The sequence below is a fragment of the Meles meles genome, chromosome 4 (genome assembly GCF_922984935.1).
Source record: "Meles meles chromosome 4, mMelMel3.1 paternal haplotype, whole genome shotgun sequence".
Classification (NCBI taxonomy): Eukaryota; Metazoa; Chordata; class Mammalia; order Carnivora; family Mustelidae; genus Meles; species Meles meles.
This window is the reverse complement of record NC_060069.1, coordinates 56,048,889-56,074,436: the sequence shown is the minus strand read 5'-3', so window position 1 is coordinate 56,074,436 and position 25,548 is coordinate 56,048,889. Positions and strand designations below refer to the sequence as shown.

General features: G+C 41.1%; 1 protein-coding gene across 2 annotated transcripts in view; it reads right to left on the bottom strand.

Moving 5' to 3' along the window:
- MCF2L2 (MCF.2 cell line derived transforming sequence-like 2) overlaps positions 1–25,548 on the bottom strand; it is a 253,852-nt gene continuing 228,304 nt past the window's right edge. Inside the window, exons 26-28 of one of the 2 annotated variants that reach the window (XM_046003459.1) lie at positions 3,856–3,900; positions 522–637; positions 1–133 (exon numbers count right to left, since the gene is read on the bottom strand). In XM_046003459.1, coding sequence (XP_045859415.1) covers positions 20–133; positions 522–637; positions 3,856–3,900 — 275 coding nt within the window. In that variant the 3' untranslated portion in view covers positions 1–19. The remainder of the gene's footprint in view (positions 134–521; positions 638–3,855; positions 3,901–25,548) is intronic. The other variant, XM_046003460.1, reaches the window with a different exon arrangement.

Sequence of the window (25,548 nt, the reverse complement as noted above, 5' to 3'; positions counted from 1 at the left end):
GTTCTTTCCTCTTTCACACTCACATGTCCTCATCGCCACCTTCTTTTTTCCCCTGGATGCTTTCTCCCGTTTCCGGGACAGGTTTGGAGGAACACGTTTCATAACTGTCGTCCAACTGGAAAAGTCCGGATAGCTGTAAGGGAGGGCACAGTGGTACACACTCAGAGTTGGCAATGCCGGGGAGTGCCCGAGCCCGGGCCAGGTGCAAGCAGTGATGCCCGCTGGCAGGTTGGAGCCCACCCTAGCTCTCCCACGGGGCCACGCGGGATCCCGGCAAGAGCCCCATATTTATGATGAGAAACTAGTGCATTGCTAAGGAGACGGGGCCATGCTAGTCTGGGAGGGTCCGAGGCACTTTGCAGATTCAGTGACCTCAGCTTCCCGAGTTAGGTCTGGTCCTTCTGGGTGAATTTATGAAAAGGGGGAGAGAGAGGAAACAGGGAGAGGAAGCGGCAGGAAGGAGAAGCTGATGGATAGGAATGAGGGAGAAAAACGAAAGAGGTAAGAAAAACATAAATTACACTCAGAGCACTGTTCTCCTTTTCCATTTCTTCTGCACCTTCAGGCTCCTCAGAGGTTTCCATGGAGATGAACTCTCTGCTGGAGCAGCCTTGGAGAAAGGGAAGAATTTGGCCTGCTGTGTGGGGGAGGGGATGGCCAGATGTTCCAGGCAGTTCCTGTCCCCAAGAACCAATTCTCCCCCATCTCTAACTCCCAGTCTCCCAGGACCTGGACTGCCTTACCTTGGGGGCGGAGGTAGAGGTCTGTGATCTCCAGTTTCCCTCTCCCAGCTCAAAATTCTGTGAGTGTGTGTGACTGAGAAGACATGTGTACATGGTGCTCATAGTCCTACTCCTTGTCCTCCAAGAAAACGGTCATTGTCTTTTTGTGCTTGACGACCTTCCTGCCCTCCACCCTTCTTCCCTCCCTTCTTTTCCCCTTGCCCCCTTTCCTCTCCCCTGATTACTGCCCATTTCCCATTACCATGGTAACCTCTGTCACTGCTGTCCCCACGGGAGGTCAGAGAAGCAAGTACATCCTGCTTCTCTCTCCAATGAATTGATTCATTAATGGGTCAGTCATGTCACTGTGCACCTGTCATGTCTCTGGGGCTGCTAGACACTGAGAGCAACAGCAACCCCCCAAACACTGAGCCATTCTTTTTGCCTGCTGGGGTGCCAGTCGGTCAAAAGTTAAGCTTCACATAACCCTGTAAGAGCTTTAGCTCCATTTCACAGATGAGAAACTGAGATGAGGGAGCAATAATCATTTGGCCAAGTTCTGTTGACTGAGTGGCTGAGCGGCAGCTGAGTAATCCATCCTGCAGGAAATCTGAGTGCAGGACCAAGTTTCTGTTCAGGTGACAATTCAAGGGCAGAGATTGGGGTGAGGCCTTGAAGGGCATTAGGGCATGGGGAGAGGGGGATCCTAGACATGGGAATCCCAAAGGAGCCTACAGTTGGGGGTGGTGGCACAGTTTTACCAATGAGCAGGAAGGGCACATGTGGGAACGCTTTGACCTGCTGCCCAGAGACCTCCCAAGCTGCATTCTGGAGCCGAGGGCTCTCCCCAGAGCAGCCAGGCAGCCCCTTCCTGAAGGCCTCCAGGGACCCCACCTGATGCTGAAGGATTGTAAGGCAGCTGGACACAGTGCTCTCAGACTGCAGCAAACCTGGTTTGATTTCTAGTCCCAGGACATGGTAGGGTGAGGGGTTGAGGGTAGAGGAGAAACTGGCTCAGGGAGCTGCCTCCCACTGCCTTCCCCCAAACAGGACTCGGGGGCATCCACAGTAACACCCGGAGACATCTCTCTAGGGCAGTCATCCAACCCAGACCCCCTTACACCGGGGAGCAGACAGGGAGGACGAGGAATGGCAGCCTTGCTGAAAGGCTATAAGGGAGGACACTGGAGCATTGCCCTGGACCACCCTCTCCCCAATCCCCTCTCTGAACAGAAAGACTATGTTTCCAGGGTCCCTGGCCTCAGTGCCCCAGACAAAGCGGGGTGGGGGTGGGGCTACAGAGCCACCTGCTGGGAGGCCAGGGATGGGGCCTGGCCTGAGGCCTCAGGCAACCGTGGAGCACTCAGGGCCTGGGGGCAGCAGGACTGAGGGGGCGATGGTGCACCTTCGACACCTGACAGCCAGTTCCATCCACTCTGCAGTAGGTGACACCTGGGGTAAAATGACGACCAGGCACTGGTGGCGGGTTTCCCCTCTCCTGTGGGCCCAGCCAGAGGAAACAGGACTCTCAACCCAGCACAGGACTGCCACAGGGGACCTCTCACACATTTGGCCACAGGTTGACTGCATCATTTCAAGGTCACCTGGGCCTTTTCCTGCCTTCAGGAAGGATCTGCCTGAGCCTGGAAAGAAATGATCTTCCCAGTGCTTCATGACCCAGATGCCACCTCCTGGCTGGGGACTGTAAGCACACAAGGACTCCTTCATTCCTGGTACCACGGGTGAGGGGGTAGGAGTCCCCCAGGCCTCCCAGTTTAGTCTAAACCAAAGTCGTCTATACTCCTTAGAAGCAGCTCCAGAGAGATGCCCATTTTCCATCCAACATAGTGGACACACATAACACGTCTCTGAAATGAAAACAAGTTTATGGAACAATATTCCTCTTACAGGTATGATATTCTGATCTGATCTAGTCTGTTCAATTCTACTATTGTATTTTACTCCATTGTGTTCTAGTGTATTCTATCCCATTCTATTCTGGGAGACAGAGGAGGAGAGGGGCTGTGGAGGTGATGGGCTCCCCCACAATCACCTCGTAAGACTCTTCAAGAGAGAATTTCTTCTGACACAAACGGCAGCTGCTCTCGGTGAGCCCTCCTGTGTCTCCCCCATGGGTCCCGCGCTCTTGGCAGCATAGACCATATCCTATTCACCCAGTACCGCGCCCCCCTGCTCCCCAGCTCCTGGGAAAGACTCAGCATTCTCAGAACCAGCACACCTTGAAGAAGGTCCATCTATTAAAGCCGGAAGTGCAGGGGACAAAAGCGCAGCTCCCAGTCTGAGTTTTGTTACATCTCTGTCATCTGCATATTGAAGCCCTTCCTCCTGGATTCACTGGCAGTGGGCTCTCATGGGTCTTAAGGACTAAGTCTTAGTTCCTACAAAGGTGACAGCACTCAGGGGACCCCAGAATCTTGGGCTCAGAGTCTGACAGATCTTATGAGTGAATAAATGAAAGGCCCATTGTCCAGTGGTAGGAGCAGAGACTTTGGAGTCAGTGAGACCTGAGGGTATTTCTGATTTTGTCACTCATTTACTAGCTGTGTGGTCTTGGGTAAGTCACTTGGTCTCTCTGAGCATCCATTTTCTTGTCTATAATAAGAGTGATAATAACATCCACTGCAGTTTTGATATTAAGATTAAAAAAAGGGCTTATGGGGCGCCTGGGTGGCTCAGTGGGTTAAAGCCTCTGCCTTTCGCTCAGGTCATGATCCCAGAGTCCTGGGATCGAGCCCCGCATCGGGCTCTCTGCTTGGCAGGGAGCCTGCTTCCTCCTCTCTCTCTCTGCCTGCCTCTCTCCCTACTTGTGATCTCTGTCAAATAAATAAATAAAATCTTAAAAAAAAAAAAGAAAAGGGCTTATATAAGGAGGGCACGTACTGCATGGAGCACTGGGTGTGATGCCAAAACAATGAACACTGTTATGCTGTAAATAAACAAATAAAAAAAAATTGGAAAAAAAGAAAAGGGCTTATAAAGTAAAATGTCTGGTATACCTTAGGAATTTAATAAATAACACCTGTTATTATTATGGTTAATAGTGATGACAATAATACTAAAGAGAAGGTTTCAGAACAGCTGTGGGTACTTCAAGTATGCTATTATTACTCACCTTTTGAGGAGATTTGTTTGCTGTTGTCTTCACCCTCATTAATATCTGGAGGAGAAAACAAATTATAAAAGTAATAAACGGCTTTGAAAGGAAACAGAACGTGTGAACACGCGCGTGCACACACACACGAAAAACAAAACCAAACACATGGGTCCTTGAAAAACAGTCAATTTGATTACAGCAAAATTTTAAGTGAGAGTTGCATTCTTGAAAAATGAGCAGAATGGCTCTGGTACGTCAAGGGCTAGTGGTGCGTCGAGTAGGTACACTCTGAGTCTCTGGGGCACTCCAAGTCCGTGTACCAGAATAAGCATGAAGAATGTTGGTGGAGAAGGATAAGAAGAATGGGCAAGGTGGGCTGTGAAAATTCATGCTAGTAAGGTCTGGTGTGTATTCTCTTTTCCTTCAGTGGATGATCTTTCTAGCATACATCACATAACTCCTGAGTGGTTTTGGGAATTTAATATTAGCACTTAGTGTTTAGAATTCTGGACTTTTATGTTGGTTTAAAAACTGAATGAAATTTATTGACACGTGAACCTATTAGTGAGTTTTTATCCTCATCAATATACACGATTTGGGTAAATTACTACCCTTGAAGATTAAATCATGCCTTTCCTTTGATGTCCACTAGATGGCATAATGGGACCACTGTAGAGTCCACTTGCTCCATGGCTGCTCCTTACCCTGCTGATTTCAAATGGGCAAACTATTTTTATTTTTCTTTCAAAGTAGATTTTTCACTATTTCCTACAATACGCAAAACTTTAAAAAAGATTTTTTTTTTCCTAGAGGATGCACTCCCGCACGCTCGCACAAACAGGGTGAGGGCAGAGAGAGAGGAAGAGAATCTCAAGGAGACTCCACGCTGAGCATGGAGCCCCAACCAGGGTTTGATGTTAGGACCCTGAGATCCTGACGTGATAGGAAATCGTGAGTCTGACACTTAACCAACGGAACCACCCAGGTGCCCCAATCATACAAAAATTTTTAAGGCCACCTCTATCACATTTTCACTTGAGGGGCAGTGGAGTGGAGACCTGGTTTAAAATCATGGACAAGGGGGCGCCTGGGTGGCTCAGTGGGTTAAGCCGCTGCCTTCAGCTCGGGTCATGGTCTCAGGGTCCTGGGATCGAGTCCCGCGTCGGGCTTTCTGCTCGGCGGAGAGCCTGCTTCCCTTCCTCTCTCTCTGCCTGCCTCTCTTGTGATTTCTCTCTGTCAAATAAATAAATAAAATCTTTAAAAAAAAAAATCATGGACAAGCCTTTCCTTTCCTTCCCTGGAGGAACGAATGTGGTTAACAAGATGTTAATGATAATATGCAAATAGCCATCTAGGCACTAGTCTGAAAGCTTCATCTAATCATTTAATTCTCACAGTAAGACTATTCACTATCATCTGCATTTTATCAAATGATGAAAAGGACTTAAGCACAAGGAAGTGACATAATTCATCCAAAAACCCAGAGCTGGGTTTGAGCTGTGAGCTCTTCACTACTATGCTGTGCTGCTAAGGACAGTCCTTCTCTGCCTTCTGGGAGTTAACTAATGGGGTCACCTTATGCCTAATGCACCCCAGCAGCCCTCTGCAGCCCACACGACAGGAGAGATCTCCAGGTTGTTGCCACAGGTACTATGCTGGATTAGGATCGTTTGCTTGGTGGCCTGGGGTGTAAATGTGGACATCAGAGCTGATCTATATCTAAAGTGTCCATTTCCTTGGCAAACTTGCCTTTGGCCAAGAAGAAGGAATCATTCCTAAGCATTCAATTAATGTGGCTAAGGATTAGTAGACAGTCTCGACTTCTGTTACCTTTGTGGCACAGTGGTCATTCTCATATATCTTTCAACAGCTAGGGTTTTGAAAACCAGGGATGCAACTAAATTCAGAATTCAAAGTTTTCAGTGCAATTCTGGCCAGTAAAATACTATCAGCTTCACTCCTTCATGTCAACCAATAGCACCAGAAAGAGCATACTCCTCTGTTCTGTGACAGTCCCATCTTGAAACTGCTTCGGTTCTTAGGAGAGCTCCCACTTCAGTGCCTTCTTCCCCTGTCCAGGCCTTACCCCTACCACCATGAGGAGTCGCCCCACTTCATGCCAGAAGCCATGCAGGCAAAGACAGCAGTTGCCACATGGGAGGAAGAAATTGCTCCTACTCATCATGAGGTCAGGCTGTTACCTAACAGTGTCAGAGAGGAATGTGCCTGATACTTAGGTGACCCACTGGGACATCCCCCAATACCTCCACACCCAGCTGGCACTGTAAATGGGCGAGTAAAGAACGATAGCCAGGCAAGAGTCTGGGACAGCCACTGTGCACACCACCGGCAGAAGATGAGAAGGCGGGGTACCTAGAACGAGTGGGAGGAGATGGTAGTAACAGTACAACCACAGCAGGTGGCATAGATTCAAGTTCAGCAGGACTCTAACTGTGTCCCTGGTGCAAACTCCGCCTTGGCAACCAAGACCTCTAGACTCACTGAGAACAAGTAGCAGGGATGGGGAAGACAAATGCCCCATGCAAGTCCCTAGAGAGTGGTAATAGGGTCAAACTCATTCAACCTCTTGCCTCTCAGATTCATATATTCTGCTTACTGAGGGCACAGTGCCATAACATGGCCGTGGGTTTAAGGTATATACTGCACCCTGAAGATTAGCACACCAACCCCACAGTGTCATGTCTAAACTGTTGCACATCCTCGCTTTCAAGAGGCTATTCCATGCCTCTTGTCAGGCTGGCAGCTTCTAAATGGAGTGGTGTGTGGAAGGACTGTAGGTTATTCCTTCGGTCATATTTCTACAGCTGAGTCTCTCCATTAGAGCAATTTGTATGGTTGATCAGATGCTACATGAGTCCTCGAACAGTGACGCACGGAGACACTGTGAGCAGGAAAAGCACACAGGTCAACCCTGCTCAGAATTAATTATTGTACTTTCCAGCCTAGTGGGGGTCTGATGACATCGACCATTCTCCAGGGATAGTATCCAACTGGGAGCTCAGCATCCATCTGAGCTGGCCAGGTGGAAATTCAGCAGTGGCTGTTGGTCTTGAAAATAGGAAGGCCACGCTGCTGGGCCCATGCATAGCTTCCCACTCTGCTGTGAAGCAGTCTCTCTGAGCTCACTGTGCAGGTACTGGGGTACCAAGGAGAAAGCGAGCTGACACCTGCTGGCCTAGTCATCCAGTCAGTTTAGTTGGTACCTTATCTGCAATGGATGGTCTCTGATGGGCATGAACACAGTATGAAGATCCTCACATTTTGAGCTTGAGTCTGTAGGTCTCTTCTCTTCTTCCCCAGTCAGATCATGTTATAATTAAATGCTAATTATTATTGTGGAAGGATGGTGGGGAAACATCTTGAGAAGGGCGAGCATTGTCTTGCATGTCTCATTTGAGGATTCTGCATAATCTTTTGGGGGAGAAGGATCTTTCTCCCAACAAGGGGTTGGTGGGACACTTATGCCAGCCCATAAGCAGGAGGTTTAGGGCCTAGACACAGATGTCCTCATCTCAAGCATCTCAAGCATTATAGTCCCACATCTTCCCTACCAGGGCATGACCTGCCTGCTCTTCTACTAGCACTAGGAGCCCCAAATGATCAGGCAGCAGATTTGCCTAGGCTGAGAATTCATCCTTCTATCACACACTGCCATGCTGTAGAAAATGAGAGGCTGAACATTGATTGGGCAAGGAAGCCCTCTAATTCTCAGATGCGGCTTTAAATTGGTGGTAAATCTGAGGTCACCCCCTTCTTCACTCTCTTCAGTGCATCCATGGTACTTAGCAATAGCCTCCCAATTCTGTGCTCCTGATACTTAATAGTCTCCCCAAACTTCTCAAATGTAGAGAAATCGCACCAACTGGTATTTGACCCCACATGTCACCACAGGTGAAGATCTTAGTCACTGAACCTCTACCACAAACCAGGGCCCAGGGCTTTCCACACTCTACCTAACCAGAGCAATGGAATCCTCATTGCCACCTGGCCAGCAAGTGACCAAATAACACCAGAATCCCATCCATATAGGACCTTTCCTGGTTCTGCCTTGTGTCAGCAGAAGCAGGTTGCACAAGTGAGTGGTGGAGAAAGGGCTTTCAGAGGAAACCTGTAAGAGCACTGAGGACAGAAGACAGGGCAGGGAAAAGTGGGCTCTGCTTAAGTCTGGCGCCAGCCTGATCTCCTGGCAAACCCTGGACCATAGATGGCACCCAGAGTTAGTCAGCCATTGGCTGGCTGGCCATAAGTTGTCCTTGAAGGAGGCCATAACTTCTCAGGCATTTTTCTTGCTGGACAGCTCTGGTCAGCTCTGGTCGGCAATCCTCCAAAGGGCACAACTGAGAGCTGCTAGCCGCTAACCTCACAGCAACTGGGCAATGGGTGTCTTCAGGCCCTATGATACTACAGTGTGTGGCTTTTATGTTTTTATTAAAAAATGAATAGATTTTATTTTTAGAGCAGCTTGAGGTTTACAGAAAAATTGAGCAGAAAAGGCAGAGAATTCCCAATCAACCCTCTCCACTGGCTCCCTACACAGTATCTCCTATTATTAACATCTTGCATTAGTGTGGTACGTCCATTACAATTAGTGAACCAGCACCAATGCATTATTATTAACTAAAGCCCACAGTTTACATTAGGGTTTACTCTTTGTGTTGGACAGTTCTACGCGTTCTGACAAATGCACGATGTCATGCTCCACCATTATGACTTCATACAGAAGTTTCACTGCCCTAAAAATCTCTCGTGTGCAGCCTGCTCATGTCCTCTCCCCCATATCCCTGGTAACCACGGATCTTTTTACTTTCTCTATAGTTTTGTCTCCTCCAGAGTGTCAAACAGTTGGAATCATGCAGTATGTATTTTCAGAAGGGATTCTTTTGCTTAACAATTTGCCACTTCTGTTTCTTCATGTCTTTTTGTGGCTTGATGGCTCATTTCTTTTTATTCCTGGATAATATTCCACTGTATGGATATATCGTAGTTTGCAATTCATTTGGTTAAATACCAAGGAATATGATTTTGGTCTGTATGGTAAAACCATTTTTAGTTTTTGTCAGAAACTGTCAAACTGTACCATTTTGCATGGCCACCAGCAGCCCTGAATGAGAGTTTCTGTTGCCTCCTATCGTCACTAGCATTTGTTGTCGTTAGTGTACTATAGACTACTTTTCACACTGTAACTCTTGAGTTCTGCTTCTTGTTTGGGGGTCTTTTTTGCTTTGTTTTGTTTTGAGGTTTCCGCCAATCTTCTGAAGAGCTGACTGATTTTTATGAAACTAATTTGTGAAAAAGTCATCAAAGTTCACATGAACATCATGGTTATTCCCTTGTATCTTCCTGACTTCTGAAATCAGCCTGCTCTCCTAGCACGATCACACACACACACACACATAAATGTAAACTGTTTACAGCCAAGTCTACACTAAGACACACGTAACTAAATGTTATCCATTCTTCTGCTCATCTCGCACCTTTGAGTCTGACCACTTCGAATTAGCAGGGTATAGGAGGAAAAGAAGAAAGGCACCTGGACAAACCACATCTTTATGCTTTAGGTGAAGGAGTTACAACTCCCTCAAATGGCTCACATCTCTAAATTTATAGATTATGCCACTGTGTTGACCAATGTATGCCAAAATTGGTCTTCAAGCAAGGGGTCTTTTAAAAATCTCTTTAAGAGATTCTTGGCACATGAAAAAAGGAGTTAAAGGTTTCAAGAACAAAATATACTTTTGATAAGGTTGATAGGCTCAATCTTCTAATAGTCTACAGTCCTTGAAATATAGTCCTTGAAAATCTGAAGAGTTACCTGTTAAATAAATAACTTGGAATGGAATTATCAGTATACATTTTACTCATCTGTAGGGCCCCAGGTGAAAGGAGACTCCTGTATCAGGGGTCTTCCTTCATTTTGAGCTTTTCAAAATAGAAAAGGAAGTCAGGATGTGACTTGATTAGAGACAGTATTGGGGGATAAAGCCAATTATTTAGGAGATGAAAATCTGATTTTCTCAATTCTTAAAAAAGTTTTTTTTTTACAAGTCATTACAAGATACCCATGGAAAACAAAACAAAAAAATTTCACACCTCGCAGAGATTCTGCTATATCCCATAGATGGATAGACCTTATCATGCAAAGCAAATTTAGGGACTATATTATATTCTATGAACCCTCACCAGCCAAGATTTTTCTCAGACTTTATTTTTCCTGGTCTGTATTTCCCAAATACAAAACTTTAGAGCACACATATATACCCTAACTGGAAATCACTGCTTTATTTTTATTTATTTATTTGGAGGAGGGGAGAGGAAGAAGGAGAAAGAGAATCCCAAGCAGACTTCACACCCAGCATGGAGCACAATGCGGGGCTAAATCTCATAACACGGAGATCATGACCTGAGCCGAAATCAAGAGTTAGACACTTAACTGACTGACCTACCCAGGTGCCCTGACAATCACTGCTTTATTAAATAGCATTGCCATTCATATTTGTTGACCAAGACTGCATATCCAATTACTTATTACGTGACCATTTTCCTGTTAATTTGTGACTTCATGCTCATTAATATCCAAGGGTCTAGAAGTCTGACCAAGAAACATGCATTAGTTAGCTTTGACCCTGAGTGGGGGTGTGGGATCTGTGTATGTTTCTTCAATGACTTGTGTACTTTGTAGACACTCAATAAATGTGTCAACTAAAATTCCTTCCAGAGGACTTTATTAAATAAATTGTAGGCCTGAATACATACCTCATGTCCCATCAAATTAATCACATAATAGTCCAAGACCAAAATCTCAAATACTAAATTCCCAAGACTTTGATTATGGGCAGTGGTAAAAGCATAAAGTAGGTCTTCCGGAAAAGGTTATCTACACAGCCAGGGAAAGATAAGATGATGACAAAAGCAGCACATTCAGAACCTCATAAACCACAATCTATTCTGTCATTAAGATATAAAGTATAAAAAGCTTCCACACTTGTTTTTCTTTGTGATCCCATACCAAATTTTGGCCACCAGAAAACTGATCCACAGAGAGGTCAGGGCTGAAGTCTCATGGGGAACCACCTGAATCAAATGCTCCTAACCTTTCCATGGAAAGCTTGGAGAGGAGGTGAAATCCATAAATTTTGGACAGAGCAAGAAATAAAGTTGTCGGGACGCCTGGGTGGCTCAGCGGGTTAAAGCCTCTGCCTTCAGCTCGGGTCATGATCCCAGGGTCCTGGGATCGAGCCCCGCATCGGGCTTTCTGCTCAGTGGGGAGCCTGCTTCCTTCTCTCTCTCTGCCTGCCTCTCTGCCTACTTGTAATCTCTATCTGGCAAATAAATAAATCTTTAAAAAAAAAAAGAAATAAAGTTGTCATGAGCCGGTGTCTTTATTCCCAAGCAGACACCTTCTGGCAATGCTCTTATCCCTACTTTCCTTAAGAGGACAGCTTTTCCAAAGAGGTAGTCACTTTCAATGTGAAACATTTACCCTTCATTTTAATCCGAGCCTAATTAGATCTACACAGATGAACAGCAAAAAAACTAAATGATATCTTTCTTCTTGCTCACATACTTAAGGAAGGGCTGAGACTCACGCATGTCTTTTTCAGCTTCTATCACCCATTATGCCCCATTCTCCCACTGGATCCTACCTTTAATCCCATGTATGCTGGGGACTGGGTCTTCCTTACTGCTGGTAGCTCTTTCCATATTTTCAATGCAGTGTACAAATTCCACTCCAATGTCTTTGCTTTAGAGAAATATACATGAACATTGAACCACAGGAAAGAACGGCACCTGCATTCCTCCCTATACCAGCTGGAGTGGTGCTGCTCATGTAGGTTCTCCTAAAGTCTCAAAGACCTGCTTATCCTCCTCCTCCACTTTAGTCTAAGTCTTGGCCCAGCTCTGTGTATGACATTCAACAGGGGACTGTTCAACGGACACCACTTGCTGGATTATACAGGTAACATCTAAATGGCTGCAAGTCTTTTTTTTTTTTTTCTTAAGGTTTTATTTTTAAGTAATCTGTACACCCAGTGTGGGGCTTCAACTCATAACCCTGAGGTCAAGAGTTCCTTGTTTTTACCAGCTGAGCCGGCTCCTGGCTATACGTCTTAAAGTGGGAGAGGTGAGGAGGAGGAGGAGGAATCCCCTTTCATCCTCTCATAAGCTGCCTCATTGGCTCACTATAGCTCCCTCCTTCCCTCTTCTCTGTCCTGAAATGCCAACTATTAATAGTAACTCTTTTGGGTTAGACTAGCTCAACAAATAAACATTTGCGAGGCGCTGGAGGTCTGAGATGAATGAGATGTGTCCTGAGCTAAACCTCATCACCCCTGACTCTGCTTGCAGAGGAGTTTGCCAGCCTGACATGATTATTCAATGAGTTCTTTTATTTGTTTATTCACTAAACATTTACTGAGCACCTATGAGTGCCAGGCCCTTGTATATTATGAGGCCCAAGGGAAGCTAAAACTACTAAGACGACCTTCATGCTCTAGAGGAATTCATGGTCTAGTGGGGAGAAAAACTTAAACACATCATAAAATGATAATATAGCCTGTTGGATGCGGTGGTAGAGTACTCTGTGAGAGTGTGGGTGCCTTGTCCAGAATGTACAAGGTTACTATGTTCAGCAATCCCAAGGGTTAAGGTGGTAAGGAATGGACTGGGAGGATAACTGGATACGTGTCAGAGCTCTGTAAAATGCTAGACAGACATAAGGTAATGAGAGTCCCAATCCTGAAGCCTCCCTCCCCCATTGCCTGATGCTTCTGAGTCTATGTTCTGTCTGGGAAGTCTCTTCTCCTCTCAGGGATCAGCCCAAGGCCCTGCTTGCTGCTGAAAAGCTGTATGAAATTGATCCCCTGTTTGGCAGTCTGTAAAAAGAAGGTGCTAGATAATGTCTCTGGGCCTGTTTTTTTTTTTTTTTTAGATCTACATGCTAAGGTCTGGTTCTGCTTATTTTTTGTACTTTTCATCCCAGTGACTTATTTATTTTCTAACTGGAAGTCTGCACCTCTTAATCCCCTTCACCTAGTTTCCCCACTCCCTACCACCCACACTGTGGCAACCACTAGTTTGTTCTCTCTAGATCTAAATATAATAAATATAATCAGTTATTTCTTTTTTGTTATTATTGAGTGGTTGGTTGGTTTTTGAGTCCATATGTAAGTGAAATAATATAATATTTGTCTTTCTTTGACTTATTTCGCTCAGCATAATACCCTCTAGGTCCATCCCATGCTGTTGCAAATGGCGAGACTTCATTCTTTTTTAGGGCCGAGTCATACTCCACTGCGTACATATATCACATCTTCTTTATTCACTCATCTGTCTATGGACACTTGGGTTGCTTTCATAACTTGGCTATTGTAAATAATGCTACACTAAATATAAGGGTGCATATATCTTTTTGAATTAGTGTTTTCATTTTCTTTGGGTAAATACCCAGAAGTAGAATTATTGGATAGTATGGCACTTTTATGCTTAGTTTTTTGAGGAATCTCTGTACCATTTTCCATAATGGCTGCACCAATTAACATCCCCACTGTACCCAAGGATTCCCTTTTCTCCACTTTCTCAGCAACATTTGTTATCTCTTGTCTTTTTGATACTAGCCATTCTGACTGGTGTGAGGTGGTATCTCGTTGTGGTACTGACCTGCATTTCCCTGATAATCAGTGATGTTGAGCATCTTTTCATGTGTCTGTTGGCCATCTGTGTGTCATTTTTGGGAAACAGTCTATTCAAATCCTCTGTTCATTTTTTAATCAGATTGAGGTTTTTTTTTGGCATTGAGTTGTATGAGTTCTTTATATATTTTGGATAGTTATGCCTTATTGAATATATCATTTATAAATGTTTTCTCCATTCAGTATGCTGACTTTTTTTGTTTGCTGGTGGCTTCCTTTGCTGTGTAAAAGCTTTTTAGTTTGATGTAGTCCCAGTAGTTTTTATTTTTGCTCTTGATTCCTTTGCCTGGGGAGACCTACCCAGAAAAACATTGCTAAGGCTGATTTCCAAGAGATTACTGCCTATGTTTCCTTTTAGGAATTTTGTGGTTTTGAGCCTTACACTTAGGTCTTTAATCCATTTTGAATTTATTATTGTGTACAGTATAAGAAAGTGATCCAGTTTCATTCTTTTGTATATAGCTGTCCAGTTTTCCCAACAACATTTATGGAAGATACTGTTTTTCCCCATTATGTAATCTTGCCTCCTTTGTTACAGATTATTTAACCATATTAGCATGGGTTTATTTCTGGGCTGTCAATTGTGTTCCACTGATCTTTGTGTCTATTTTGTGCCAGTACCATATTGTTTTGATTACTATAGGTTTGTAGTAAATCTTGAAATCTGGGATTGTGATAGTTCCAACTTTGTTCTTCTTTCCCAATATAGTTTTCACTATTTGGGGATCTTTTGTGGTTCTAAACAAATTTTACAATTATTTGTTATAGTTTTGTGAAAAATACTATTGGTATTTTGATAGGAATTACATTAAATCTATAGATTGCTTTGTGTGGACAATTAAACAATATTTTTCTTCAAAAACATGAGCTTCATATATTTTTCCATTTATTTGTGTCATCTCTGATTTCTTTCATCAATGTCTTATAGCAAAGTACAGGTCTTTCATCTCTGGTTAAATTTATTTCTAGATATTGTACTCTTTTTGACATAATTGTAAATGGGATTGCTTTCTTAATTTCTCTTTCTGCTATTTCTTTAGTAGTGTATAGAAACACAACAGATTTCTGTATGTTGATATGTCCTGCAACTATATGGAACTCATTTATTACTTCTAATAGTTCTTTTTGGGGTGGAGTCTTTGGAGATTCTTATATATAGTATAATGTTATCTGGAAATAGTGAAAATTTTACTTCTTGCCTGCCAATATGAATGCCTTTTATTTCTTTTTCTTGCCCGATGGCTAAGACCTCCAGTATTAAGTTGATTAAAAGTGGTGAGAATGGATAGCCTTGGTTTTTTCCTGATCTTAGAGGAAAAGCTCTCAGTTTTTCACTGTTGAGTATAAGGTTAACTGTGGGTTTTTCATATATGGCCTTTATTATGTTGAAGTATGTTTCCTCTAAATCTACTTTGTTGAGAGATTTTTTATCATAAATGGATGTTGAATATTGTCAAATGTTTTTTCTGCATCTATTGAGATGACTGTATGATGTTTATCCTTCATTTTGTTAACATGATGTATCACATTGATTAATTTGCACAAATCCATCTTTGTATCCCTGGAATAAATCCCACTTGATTGTGGTGAAAGACTCTTTTAATGTACTTTTGAATTCAGTTTGCTAATATTTTGTTGAGGATTTTTCAGCTGTGTTCATCAGGGATATTGGCTTATAATTTTCTCTCTCTCTTTTTTTTTATAGTATCTTTGGTTTTGGTATCAGGATAATGCTGGCCTCATAGCATGAATTTGGAAGCATTCCTTCCTCTTCCATTTTTTGGAATAGTTTGAGAAGAATAGGTATAACTCTTTTTTAAATGTTTTGTAGAATTCACTTGTGAAGCTGTCTGGTCCTGGACTTTTGTTTGTTGGGAGTTTTTTTTTTTTTTAATGGATTCAATTTTGTTACTAGTAATTAGTCTGTTCATATTTTCTATTTCTTCCTGATTCAGTCTTGGAAAATGGTATGTTTCTAGGACTTTATCCATTTCTTCTAGGTTGTCCAATTTGTTGGCATATAATTTTTCACAGTAATCTCTTACAATCCTTTGTATTTCTCTCATGTCAGTTGTAACTGCTCTTTGATTTCTGATTTTATTGGAGTCCTCTCTCTTTTTCTCTTGATGAGCTCAGTTAAATGTTTATCAGTTTTGTTTAGCTTTTCAAAGAGCCAACTCTTAGTTTCATTGATCCTTTCTATTCTTTTTAGTCTCTATTCCATTTATTTCCACTCTGATCTATATTACCTCCTTCTTTCTACTAACTTTAGGTTTTGTTTTATCTTTCTAGTTCCTTGTTTTTTGTGTGTGTGGTTTTTCTTTTCTTTTGTTTTTTTTTTATTTCTTTTCAGCATAACAGAATTCATTGTTTTTGTACCACACCCAGAGTCTAGTTCCTTGTTTTTAAAGATTTTATTTATTCATTTAGAGAGAGAACACATGAATGCACCAGTAGGGGCAGAAGCAGAAGGGGAAGGAAAGGGACAAGCAGACTCTGTGTTGAGCATGGAGCTCCACACAGAGCTCAATCTTACAACACTGAGATCATGACCTGAGCTGAAACCAAGAGTTTCTTAACCAATTGAGCTACCCAGGTGCCCTGTAGTTCCTTTATGTGTGAGGTTAAATTGTTTATCTGAGATTTGCTTTTCTTTCTTGAGGTACATCTGTGTCACTTAAAAGAGACTTAGCTGTGTTACCAAGATTTTTAACTGTAGTGTTTCCATCTTCATTTGTCTGCAGGTATTTTTTCATTTTCACTTTGATTTCTTCATGACCCACTTGTTTAGAAACACGGTGTTTATCTTCCATGTTTTTGTGTTTCTTCTAGTTGTTTTCTGTAACTGATTTTTAAAGATTTTTATTTATTTATTTATTTATTTTTGAGAAAGGGAGAGTTCATGCACATAGGCATGAGCGGGGAGTTGGGGGAGGGCCAGAATGAGAGTCTCAAGCAGGTTCCACACCCATGATGGAGCTCAATGTGGGGCTTGATCTCATGACCCTGAGATCATGACCTTAGCCAAAACCAAGTGTGGACACTTAACCAACTGAGCCACCCAGGCACCCAATTTTTGTCTTTCTTAAGTAATCTTTACACCCCACATGGGGCTTTAACTTACAATCCTGCAATCAAGAGTTGCATGCTCTACTGACTAGCCAGCCAGGTGTCCCTCCTGTAACTGGCTTTTTTGGTGGGGGACAGAGGGAGAGGAGAGAGAGAATCCTAGGGCTCAGTCTTACAACCCTGAGATCATAACCTGAGCTGAGATCAAGAGTCGAATGCTTAACTGACTGAGCCACCCAGACACTCCTTGATTTTTAATTCTGTATTGTTGTGGTTGGAAAAGATGCTTGATATGATTTAAATCTTCTTAAATTTATTGAGACTTGTTTTTGGCCTATCGTGGGATCTGTTCTGGGGAATATTCCATATGGGATTCTGCTTCTTATCTAGATTTTACATTCCTGTCACAACATAGGGAGCATAGTGCTAGGACTTGAGAAGAGCTTGAGAATGTATTTCTGAATTGTTAACTAAATAAATGCCATGTCCTCATAACAAAAACATATCATTTTTGTGTGGGTTAGAGCAGGGCAGCATGATTCAGTTAAAATCTAAATTGTCAATTAAGCACAATTTTGTTAAGATGTCTTTACCAAGTTGATCTACAGATTTTACACAGTACCAAGCAACATCTTGGCAAGCTTTTTTGTAGAAATTGAAAAGCTGATTCTAAAATTCATACAGAAAGATAAAGGATGTAGAATAGCCAAAACAACTTAAGAAAGGAAAAACAGAAGATGGAGGTGGAGTAGGAGGACCCTAGGCTCACCTCATCCCACAAATACAACTAGATAACTGTGAAATCACCCTAAATACACCAGAAATTGACCTAAAGACTGATGGAACAAACTCTACAACTAAAGGGAGAGAAAAAGCCACATGAAGGAAGGTAGCAAGTGCAGAGATGTGGTTTAGGGGAGAAATAGATCACAGCTGCTACAAAGGGAAGGAAGTCATGATCACAGAGAAGAGTGAAGAGAGAGGAGCACACAGAGGAATGCACAAGCAGAATGTTTCCCCATAGACACTGGCTTGGAAAATGACAGGTACTGAATTTTCATGAGTTCTTGCAACCAGCAGGGCTGAAAGCCTGGAATTGTAAAGGTCAGTGGGCTTGGCTGGGATAGGGCCAGGAGAGCACTGAGCTGCTCCTGGAGAGAAGGCAGGCAAACAACCCCAGACCATACAGTGTGGCAACAGTCATCTGAACAGTGCCTGAGGCATGCAGTGAAGAGATTATTTGCTCTTCTTAGAGTGTGTCCCTGAGAGACAGTATTTGTGGAGATGCCTCTCTGGGGACAAAGGGGATAACTTGTATCATTGCCCTCCCCTGCCCTCAGCAAAAACATAGAACTACCTGCAGGAAGTAATTCCAACACTTGCTGCCTAACTAGCTTACACCAAGCCCCAACCCTTGCACTCCAGGGGACCTACTCTTCTCAGACACACTTGTCTCAGTCCTAGCTTGGTGGCCTCCTCTCCCAGAAGACCAGTAAAACTCTTGCCCACACCACATCTCCCACTCAGAGAGTTTTGCAGGACCTCAGTTCTGATGGAGGTGGTGACAGGTCTCATTTCACAAGCAGACCAGAGCACACTTAGTTAACACCTGCCACATTCAGGTCAGGGACCAAACACTACTCACAGCAGGCAAGGAGAACCTCTGCAGATGACTGGCCTAAAGGATAGAGTAGCCAGAACACAATAGCAGAGTGCATGCAGCACGCACTGAAGATACCAACTGGAGCACCAGGCCCAGGGCACTACATGACCTCTTCTTTATAAGGCCATTATTTTCAGGAGCAGAAGATATAACTGGTTTTTCTAACATAGAGAAGAAGACAGAAACCTAGACAAAAATGCCAAGATGGAAGAATTCATCCCAAATGAAAGAACAAGATAACTCCATGTCCAGAGATCTAAGCAAAACAGATATAAGTAACATGCCTGATAGAAAATTTAAAGAAATGATCATTAGGATACTCACTAGGCTTGAGAAAAGAACAGAAGGTATCAGTGAAACCCTTACCACAGAGGTAAAAGAGCTAAAAAAGAATCAATCAGAAATGAATAGTGCAATAAATGAGATTAGAAACATGTTTGATGCAATGAAAGCAGGCTGAAAGAAGCAAAGAAATGAACTAATGACCTAGAAGACAAAATAATGGAAAGGAAGGAAGATGAACAAATGAGAAGGAAAAAATATGCAAACTGAGAATAGACTTAGGGAACTTAGTGACTCCATCAAATGTAATAACATTCATATTATAGGAGTCCCAGGAGAAGAAAGGGGACAGAAAATTTATTTGAAGAAATAATAGCTGAAAACTAATCTAATCTGGGGAAGGAAAGAGACATCCAGAGTGAGGAGACACAGAGAACTCCCATTAAAATCAACAAAAGCAGTCCAACATCAAGACATATGGTAATTAAATTTTCAAAATATAGTGATAAAGGAAAAATCATAAAAGCAGCAAACGAATTCATTAATTTATAAGGGAAAACCCATAAGGCTAGCTGGAGATTTTTCAACAGAAACTTGGCAAGCCAGGAGGGTGTGGCATGATATATTCAAAGTACTAAATGGGACTATGGACTCTGAAAAACAACCTGAGGGTTTTGAAGGGTCAGGGGTGGGAGGTTGGGGGAACAGGTGGTGGGTGATGGGGAGGGCACGTTTTGCATGGAGCACTGGGTGTTGTGCAAAAAGAATGAATACTGTTACGCTGAAAAAAAAAAAAAAAAGTACTAAATGGGAAAAATCTGCAACCAAGAATATTCTATCCAGGAAGGCTATCATTCATAATAGAAGGAGAGATAAAGAGTTTCCCAGACAAACAAAACCTAAAGGAACTTGTGACCACTAAAGCAGTCCTGAAAGAAATATTAAAGGGGACTCTTTGAGTGGAAAGGAGAGAACAAAAATGACAATAGAAAGCCAGGAAACATAAAATCAGTAAAAAATGAATTTTTCTGTAAAGATCAGTCAAGGAACTCACAAAAATGGAAATAAAAGATAAGAACTATGCTTAAAACATGGGGAGAAGAGGAAAAAAGAATGGGTTCAAATTTGACAACCATCAACTTAATATAGACTGCTATATTCAGAAGAGGTTATATACAAACCTAATGGTCACCATATATCAAAAAATACTAATAAACATGCAAAGAATAAAGAGAAATAAGTCCAAATATATCACTAAAGAAAAATCAGCAAAACATGAAAGAGAGAAAAGTATTCAAGGATCAGAGAAAATCTCCAGAAACAACCACAGAACAAGTAATCCAATGGCAATAAATACATATCAATAGTTACTGTGAATGTCAATGGACTAAATGCTCCAATCAAAAGACACAGGGTATCAGAATGGATTAAAAAAAAAGAAAAGACCCATGTTATGTTGCCTACAAGAGACTCATTTTGGACCTAAAGACACATGCAGATTGAAGGTGAGGGGTTGGAAAACACATATCATGCGAATGGATGTCAAAAGAAATCAGGAGTAGCAATACTTATATTGGACAAACTGTAGTTTGTTTTTTAAGTAGGCTCCATGCCAGTGTGGAACCCAGTGCAGGACTTGAACTCACGACCCTGAGATCAAGATCTGAGCTGAGATCAAGAGTCAGATACTTAACTGACTGAGACACCTGGGTACCCTAGACAAACTGGACGTTAAAACGAAGGCTATAACAAGATACTAAGTGGGGCACTACATAATAATAAAGAGGACAATTCTACAAGAAGATAAAACAATTACAAATATTTAGGCACCCAACATTGGAGCACCCAAATATATAAAACAATTTACAACATAAAGGAATAATCAATAATACAACAATAATAGGAGCTATTAACACTCCACTTACCTCAATGGACAGATCATTTAACCAGAAAATTGAGAAGTAAACAATGGCTTTGAATGACACACCAGACCAGTGGACTTAACAGATGTATTTCATCCTAAAACAGCAGACTATACATTCTTTCCAAGTGCACATAGAACATTCTCCAGAATATATTACATATTAGGTCACAAACAGGCCTCAACAAATACAAAAAGATTGAAGTCATACCATACAACTTTTCTGACCACAATGCTGTGTATCTAGAAGTCAACCGCAAGAAAAAAATCTGGAAAGACCACAAACACATGCAGGTTAAACAACATACTACTAACCAATGAATAAGTCTACCAGGAAATCAAAGAAGAAATTAAAAAATGCATGGAGGCAAATGAAAATGAAAACACAACAGTCCAACACCTTTGGGCTACACCAAAACCAGTCCAAGAGGGAAATACATAACAATACTGGCCTACCTCAAGAATCAATAAAAATCTCAAGTAAACAACCCAATCTTATACCTAAAGGAGCTATAAAAAGAACAATAAACGGAGCATACAGCCAGCAGAAGGAAGGAAATAATAAATATTAGAGCAGAAATAAATGGTATAGAAACTAAAATAAACGAACAAATCAATGAAACCAGGAGCCGGTTCTTTGAAAAATTAATAAAATTGATAAACCTCTAGCCAGAGTTATTAAAAAGAGAAAGGACCCAAATAAATAAAATCACAAATGAAAGCAGAAAAATAACAACTAATACAAATACAGAATACAAACAATTATAAGAGAATATTATGGAAAACTATATACCAACAAACTGGACTACCTACAAGAAATGGATAAATTTCTAGAAACATATAAATTACCAAAACTGAAACAAGAAGAAACAGAAAACTTGAACAGACCAATAACCATCAAAGAAATTGAATCAGTAATAAAAAAATCCTAACAAAGAAAAGTCCAGGACCAGATAGGTTCACAGCTATCTGTAGAATTCTCCAAACATTTAAAGAAGAGTTAATACAGATTCTTCTCAAACTATTCCAAAAAATAAAAGAGGAAGGAAAACTTCCCAATTTATCCTTTGAGGCCAGCATTATTACCCTGAAACCAAAACCAGATAAAGACACCACACACACACATAAAAGAGAACTACAGACCAATATCTCTGATGAACATAGATGCAAAAATCCTCAACAAAATATTAGCCAACCAAATCTAACAATACATTAAAAGAATCATTCACCATGATAAAGTGGAATTTATTTCTGGGTTGCAGGATTCCTGGTTTCAGTATTCACAAATCAATCAACATGATATATCACCTTAATTTAAAAAAAAAAAAAGGTAAGAACCATATGATCATTCTACTAAATACAGAAAAAGCACTTGACAAAATACACATCCATTCATGACAAAAATCCTCAACAAAACAGGGATAGAGGGAACATACCTCAACATAATGAAGGCCATATCTGGAAAAACCCACAGTTAGTATCATTCTAAATGAGGAAAACCTGAGAGCTGTCCTTCTACAGTCAGGAGCAAGACAAGGATGTCTACTCTCACCACTTTTATTCAAACTAATACTGGAAGACCTAGCCACAGCAAGCGGACAACAAAAAGAAATAAAAGGCATCCAAATAGGATAGCCAGGGAAGAAGTCAAACTTTTACTGTTACATATGATATGACATTATATATAGAAAACCAGAGACTCCACCAAAAAAAATGCTAGAAACTAAAATGAATTTGGTGAAGTCACAGAATACAAAATCAAACTATGGAAATCTGTTGTATTTCTTTTTTTCCCTTCTTCTCTCTCTCTTTTTTAAAAATTTAAATTCAATTTAAACACAACACATAGTACATTATTAGTTTCAAACGTAGTGTTCAACATTTCATCATTTGCATAGAACACCCAGCGCTCATCATAACACGTGCCCTCCTTAATGCCCATCACCTAGTAACCCCTTCCCCCAACCCACCTCCCTTTCATCAACCCTCAGTTTGTTTCCCATAATTAAGAGTCTCTTACCGTTTGTCTCCCTCTCTGATTCCTTCCATTCAGTTTTCCCTCCCTTTACTTATGGTCCTCTGCACTGTTTCTTATATTCTACGTAGGAGTGAAACCATATGATAATCGTCTTTCTCCAACTGACTTATTTCATTTAACATAATACCCTCCAATTCCATCCACATCAATGCAAATGGTAAGTATTCATCCTTTCTGATAGCTGAGTAATATTCTATTGTATATATATACCACATCTTCTTTATCCATTCATCTATTGAAGGACATCTCGGCTCCTTCCACAGTTTGGTTATTGTGGACATAAACACTGGGGTTTGAAGTGAAGGTGCCCTTCACTTCAACACACCTGTATCTTTGGGGTAAATACCTAGTAATGCAATTGCTGGACTGTAAGGTAGCTCTATTTTTAACTTCTTGAAGAAACATCCATACCGTTTTCCAGAGTGGCTGTACCAGCTTGCATTCCCACCAACAATGTAGGAGGGTTACCCTTTCTCCACATCCTCACCAAGATTTGTTGTTTCCTGTCTTCTTAATTTTAAGCATTCTGACTGGTGTAAGGTGGTATCTCATTGTGGTTTTTGGTTTGTATTTCGCTGATGAGAAGTGATGTGGAGCATTTTTTCACTGCCAGCCATATGTCTCCTTTGGAGAAATGTCTGTTCATGTCTTCTGCCTATTTCTTGACTGGATTATTTGCTTTTTGGGTGTTGAGTTTGATAAGTTCTTCATATTTCTTCATATTACTAGCCCTTTATCTGATAATACATTTGCAAGTATCTTTTCCTATTCTATATGTTGCCTTCTGACTGTTTCCTTTGCTGTGCAGAAGCTTTTTATCTTGATGAAGTCCCAACAGTTTATTTTTGTTTTTGTTTACTTCGCCTTTGGAGACATGTCTAGCAAGAAGTTGCTGCATGGAATTCCTATACACCAATAATGAAGCAGCAGAAAGAGAAATTAAGGAATCATTATTATTTATAATTGCACCAAAACCAAAGCTGTAGTAATCAAAACAGAAGTTCCTGGCACAAACCTAGACACATAGATCAACAGAACAAAACAGAAGCCCAGAAATGAATACACAAATATACTGTCATTTAATCTTTGACAAACCAGGTAAGAATATCCAATGAGAAAGACTGTCTCTTCAACAAAAGGTGTTGGAAAAACTGGAACTGGACAGCAGCGTGCAAAAGAATGAATCTTGAACACTTATATTATACACAAAAATAAACTCAAAATGGATTAAAGACTTAAATGTGAGACCTGGAACCATAAAAATCCTAGAAGAGAGCACAGGCAGTAACTTCTTTGACATCAGCCACAACAACTTCTTTCTACATCTGTTCCCCGAGGCAAGGGAAACAAAAGCAAAAATAAACTATTGCAACATCAAAATAAAAAGCTTGTGCACAGTAAAGGAAACAACCAACAAAACTAACAGGCAACTTAAGAAATGGGAGAAGATATTTGTAAGTGACATATCTGATAAAGGGTTAGTATCTAAAATACATAAAGAACTTATAAAACTGAACACCCAAAAGAAATCCAATTAAAAAGTGGGCAGAAGATATGAATAGACATTTTTTCCAAAGAAGACATACAGATCTCCAACAAGCACATGAAACGATGCTCAACATCACACATTATCAGAGCAATGCAAATCAAAACTACAGTGAGATATCATCTCAGAACTGTCAGAATAGCTAAAACCAACAACACAAGAAACAGCAGGTGTTGGTGAGGACGTGGAGAAAAGGAAACCCTCTTGCACTGTTGGTGGGAATGCAAACTGGTGCAGTCATTCTGGAAAACAGTATGAAGTTTCCTCAGAAAATTAAAGATAGAACTACACTACAACTCACAAATTGCACTACTAACTTTTACCCAAAGGATACAAAAATATAGATTGAAAGGGGTACATGCACCCCGATTTTATAGCAGCATTATCAACAATAGGCAAACTATATAGAGAGCACAAATGTCCATCAACTGATGAATGGATAAAGAGGAAGGAGTATGTACACACACACACACACACATATACACACGCAATGGAATATTACTCGGCCATAAAAAAGAACAAGATCTTGCCATTTGCAAGGACATGGATGGAACTGGAGGGAAATAAGTTAATCAGAGAAAGACAAATATAACTTGTCATGCAATTTCACTCATATATGGAATTTCTCTCATGTGTGGGATTTAAGAAACAAAACAATGAGCAAAGGGAGAAGGGGGGCAAACCAAGAAACAGACTCTTAACCACAGAGAATGAAGTGATGGATGCCAGAGGGAAAGTAGGGGGAAAATGGGTTAAATAGGTGATGAGGATTAAGGAAGGCACTTGTGATGACCACTAGCTGTTGCATGTAAGTGTTGAGTCACTAGATTGTAACACCTGAAACTAACATTACACTCTATGCTAATAAGTGGAATTTAAATAATTTTTTTAAAGGTAGAGCAAAGTTAAAGGATTGGATTTTAAGGCTTATTATAAATCTACAGTAATCAAGATAGTAAAATAAAGATGTCAGGATAGACAAATAGATCAATGGGACAGAATAGAGCATCCAGAAATGGATTCACTTATATAAATAGTCAGCTGGAGAAATGGTAATGGAATAACTGGACACCAATAAACAAAAACTGAAAATTGATCCACATTTCACACTATTTACCAAAACAAACAAAAATCTCAAAATGGATTAGAGACCTAACTCTAAAACTACAGAGATAATCTTTGTGACCTTAGATAAAGATTTCTTAGGCACAAACCAAAAATATGATCCACAATTTTTTTTAAAACTTGGATTTCATCAAAATTAAAATCTTCTGTTCTTCAAAAGATACTCTTAAAAAAAATTAAGTAATCTCCATGTGCAACATGGGGTTTGAACTCACCAATCCTGAAAGACCCTAAAACTGAGCCAGCCAAGCACCTCCAATAGATACTCTTAAGACTATGAAAAGATAAGCCACACACCAAAAGAAAATATTTGCAAACATAATCTAATAAAGGATTTATACCTTGGTATATAAAAAT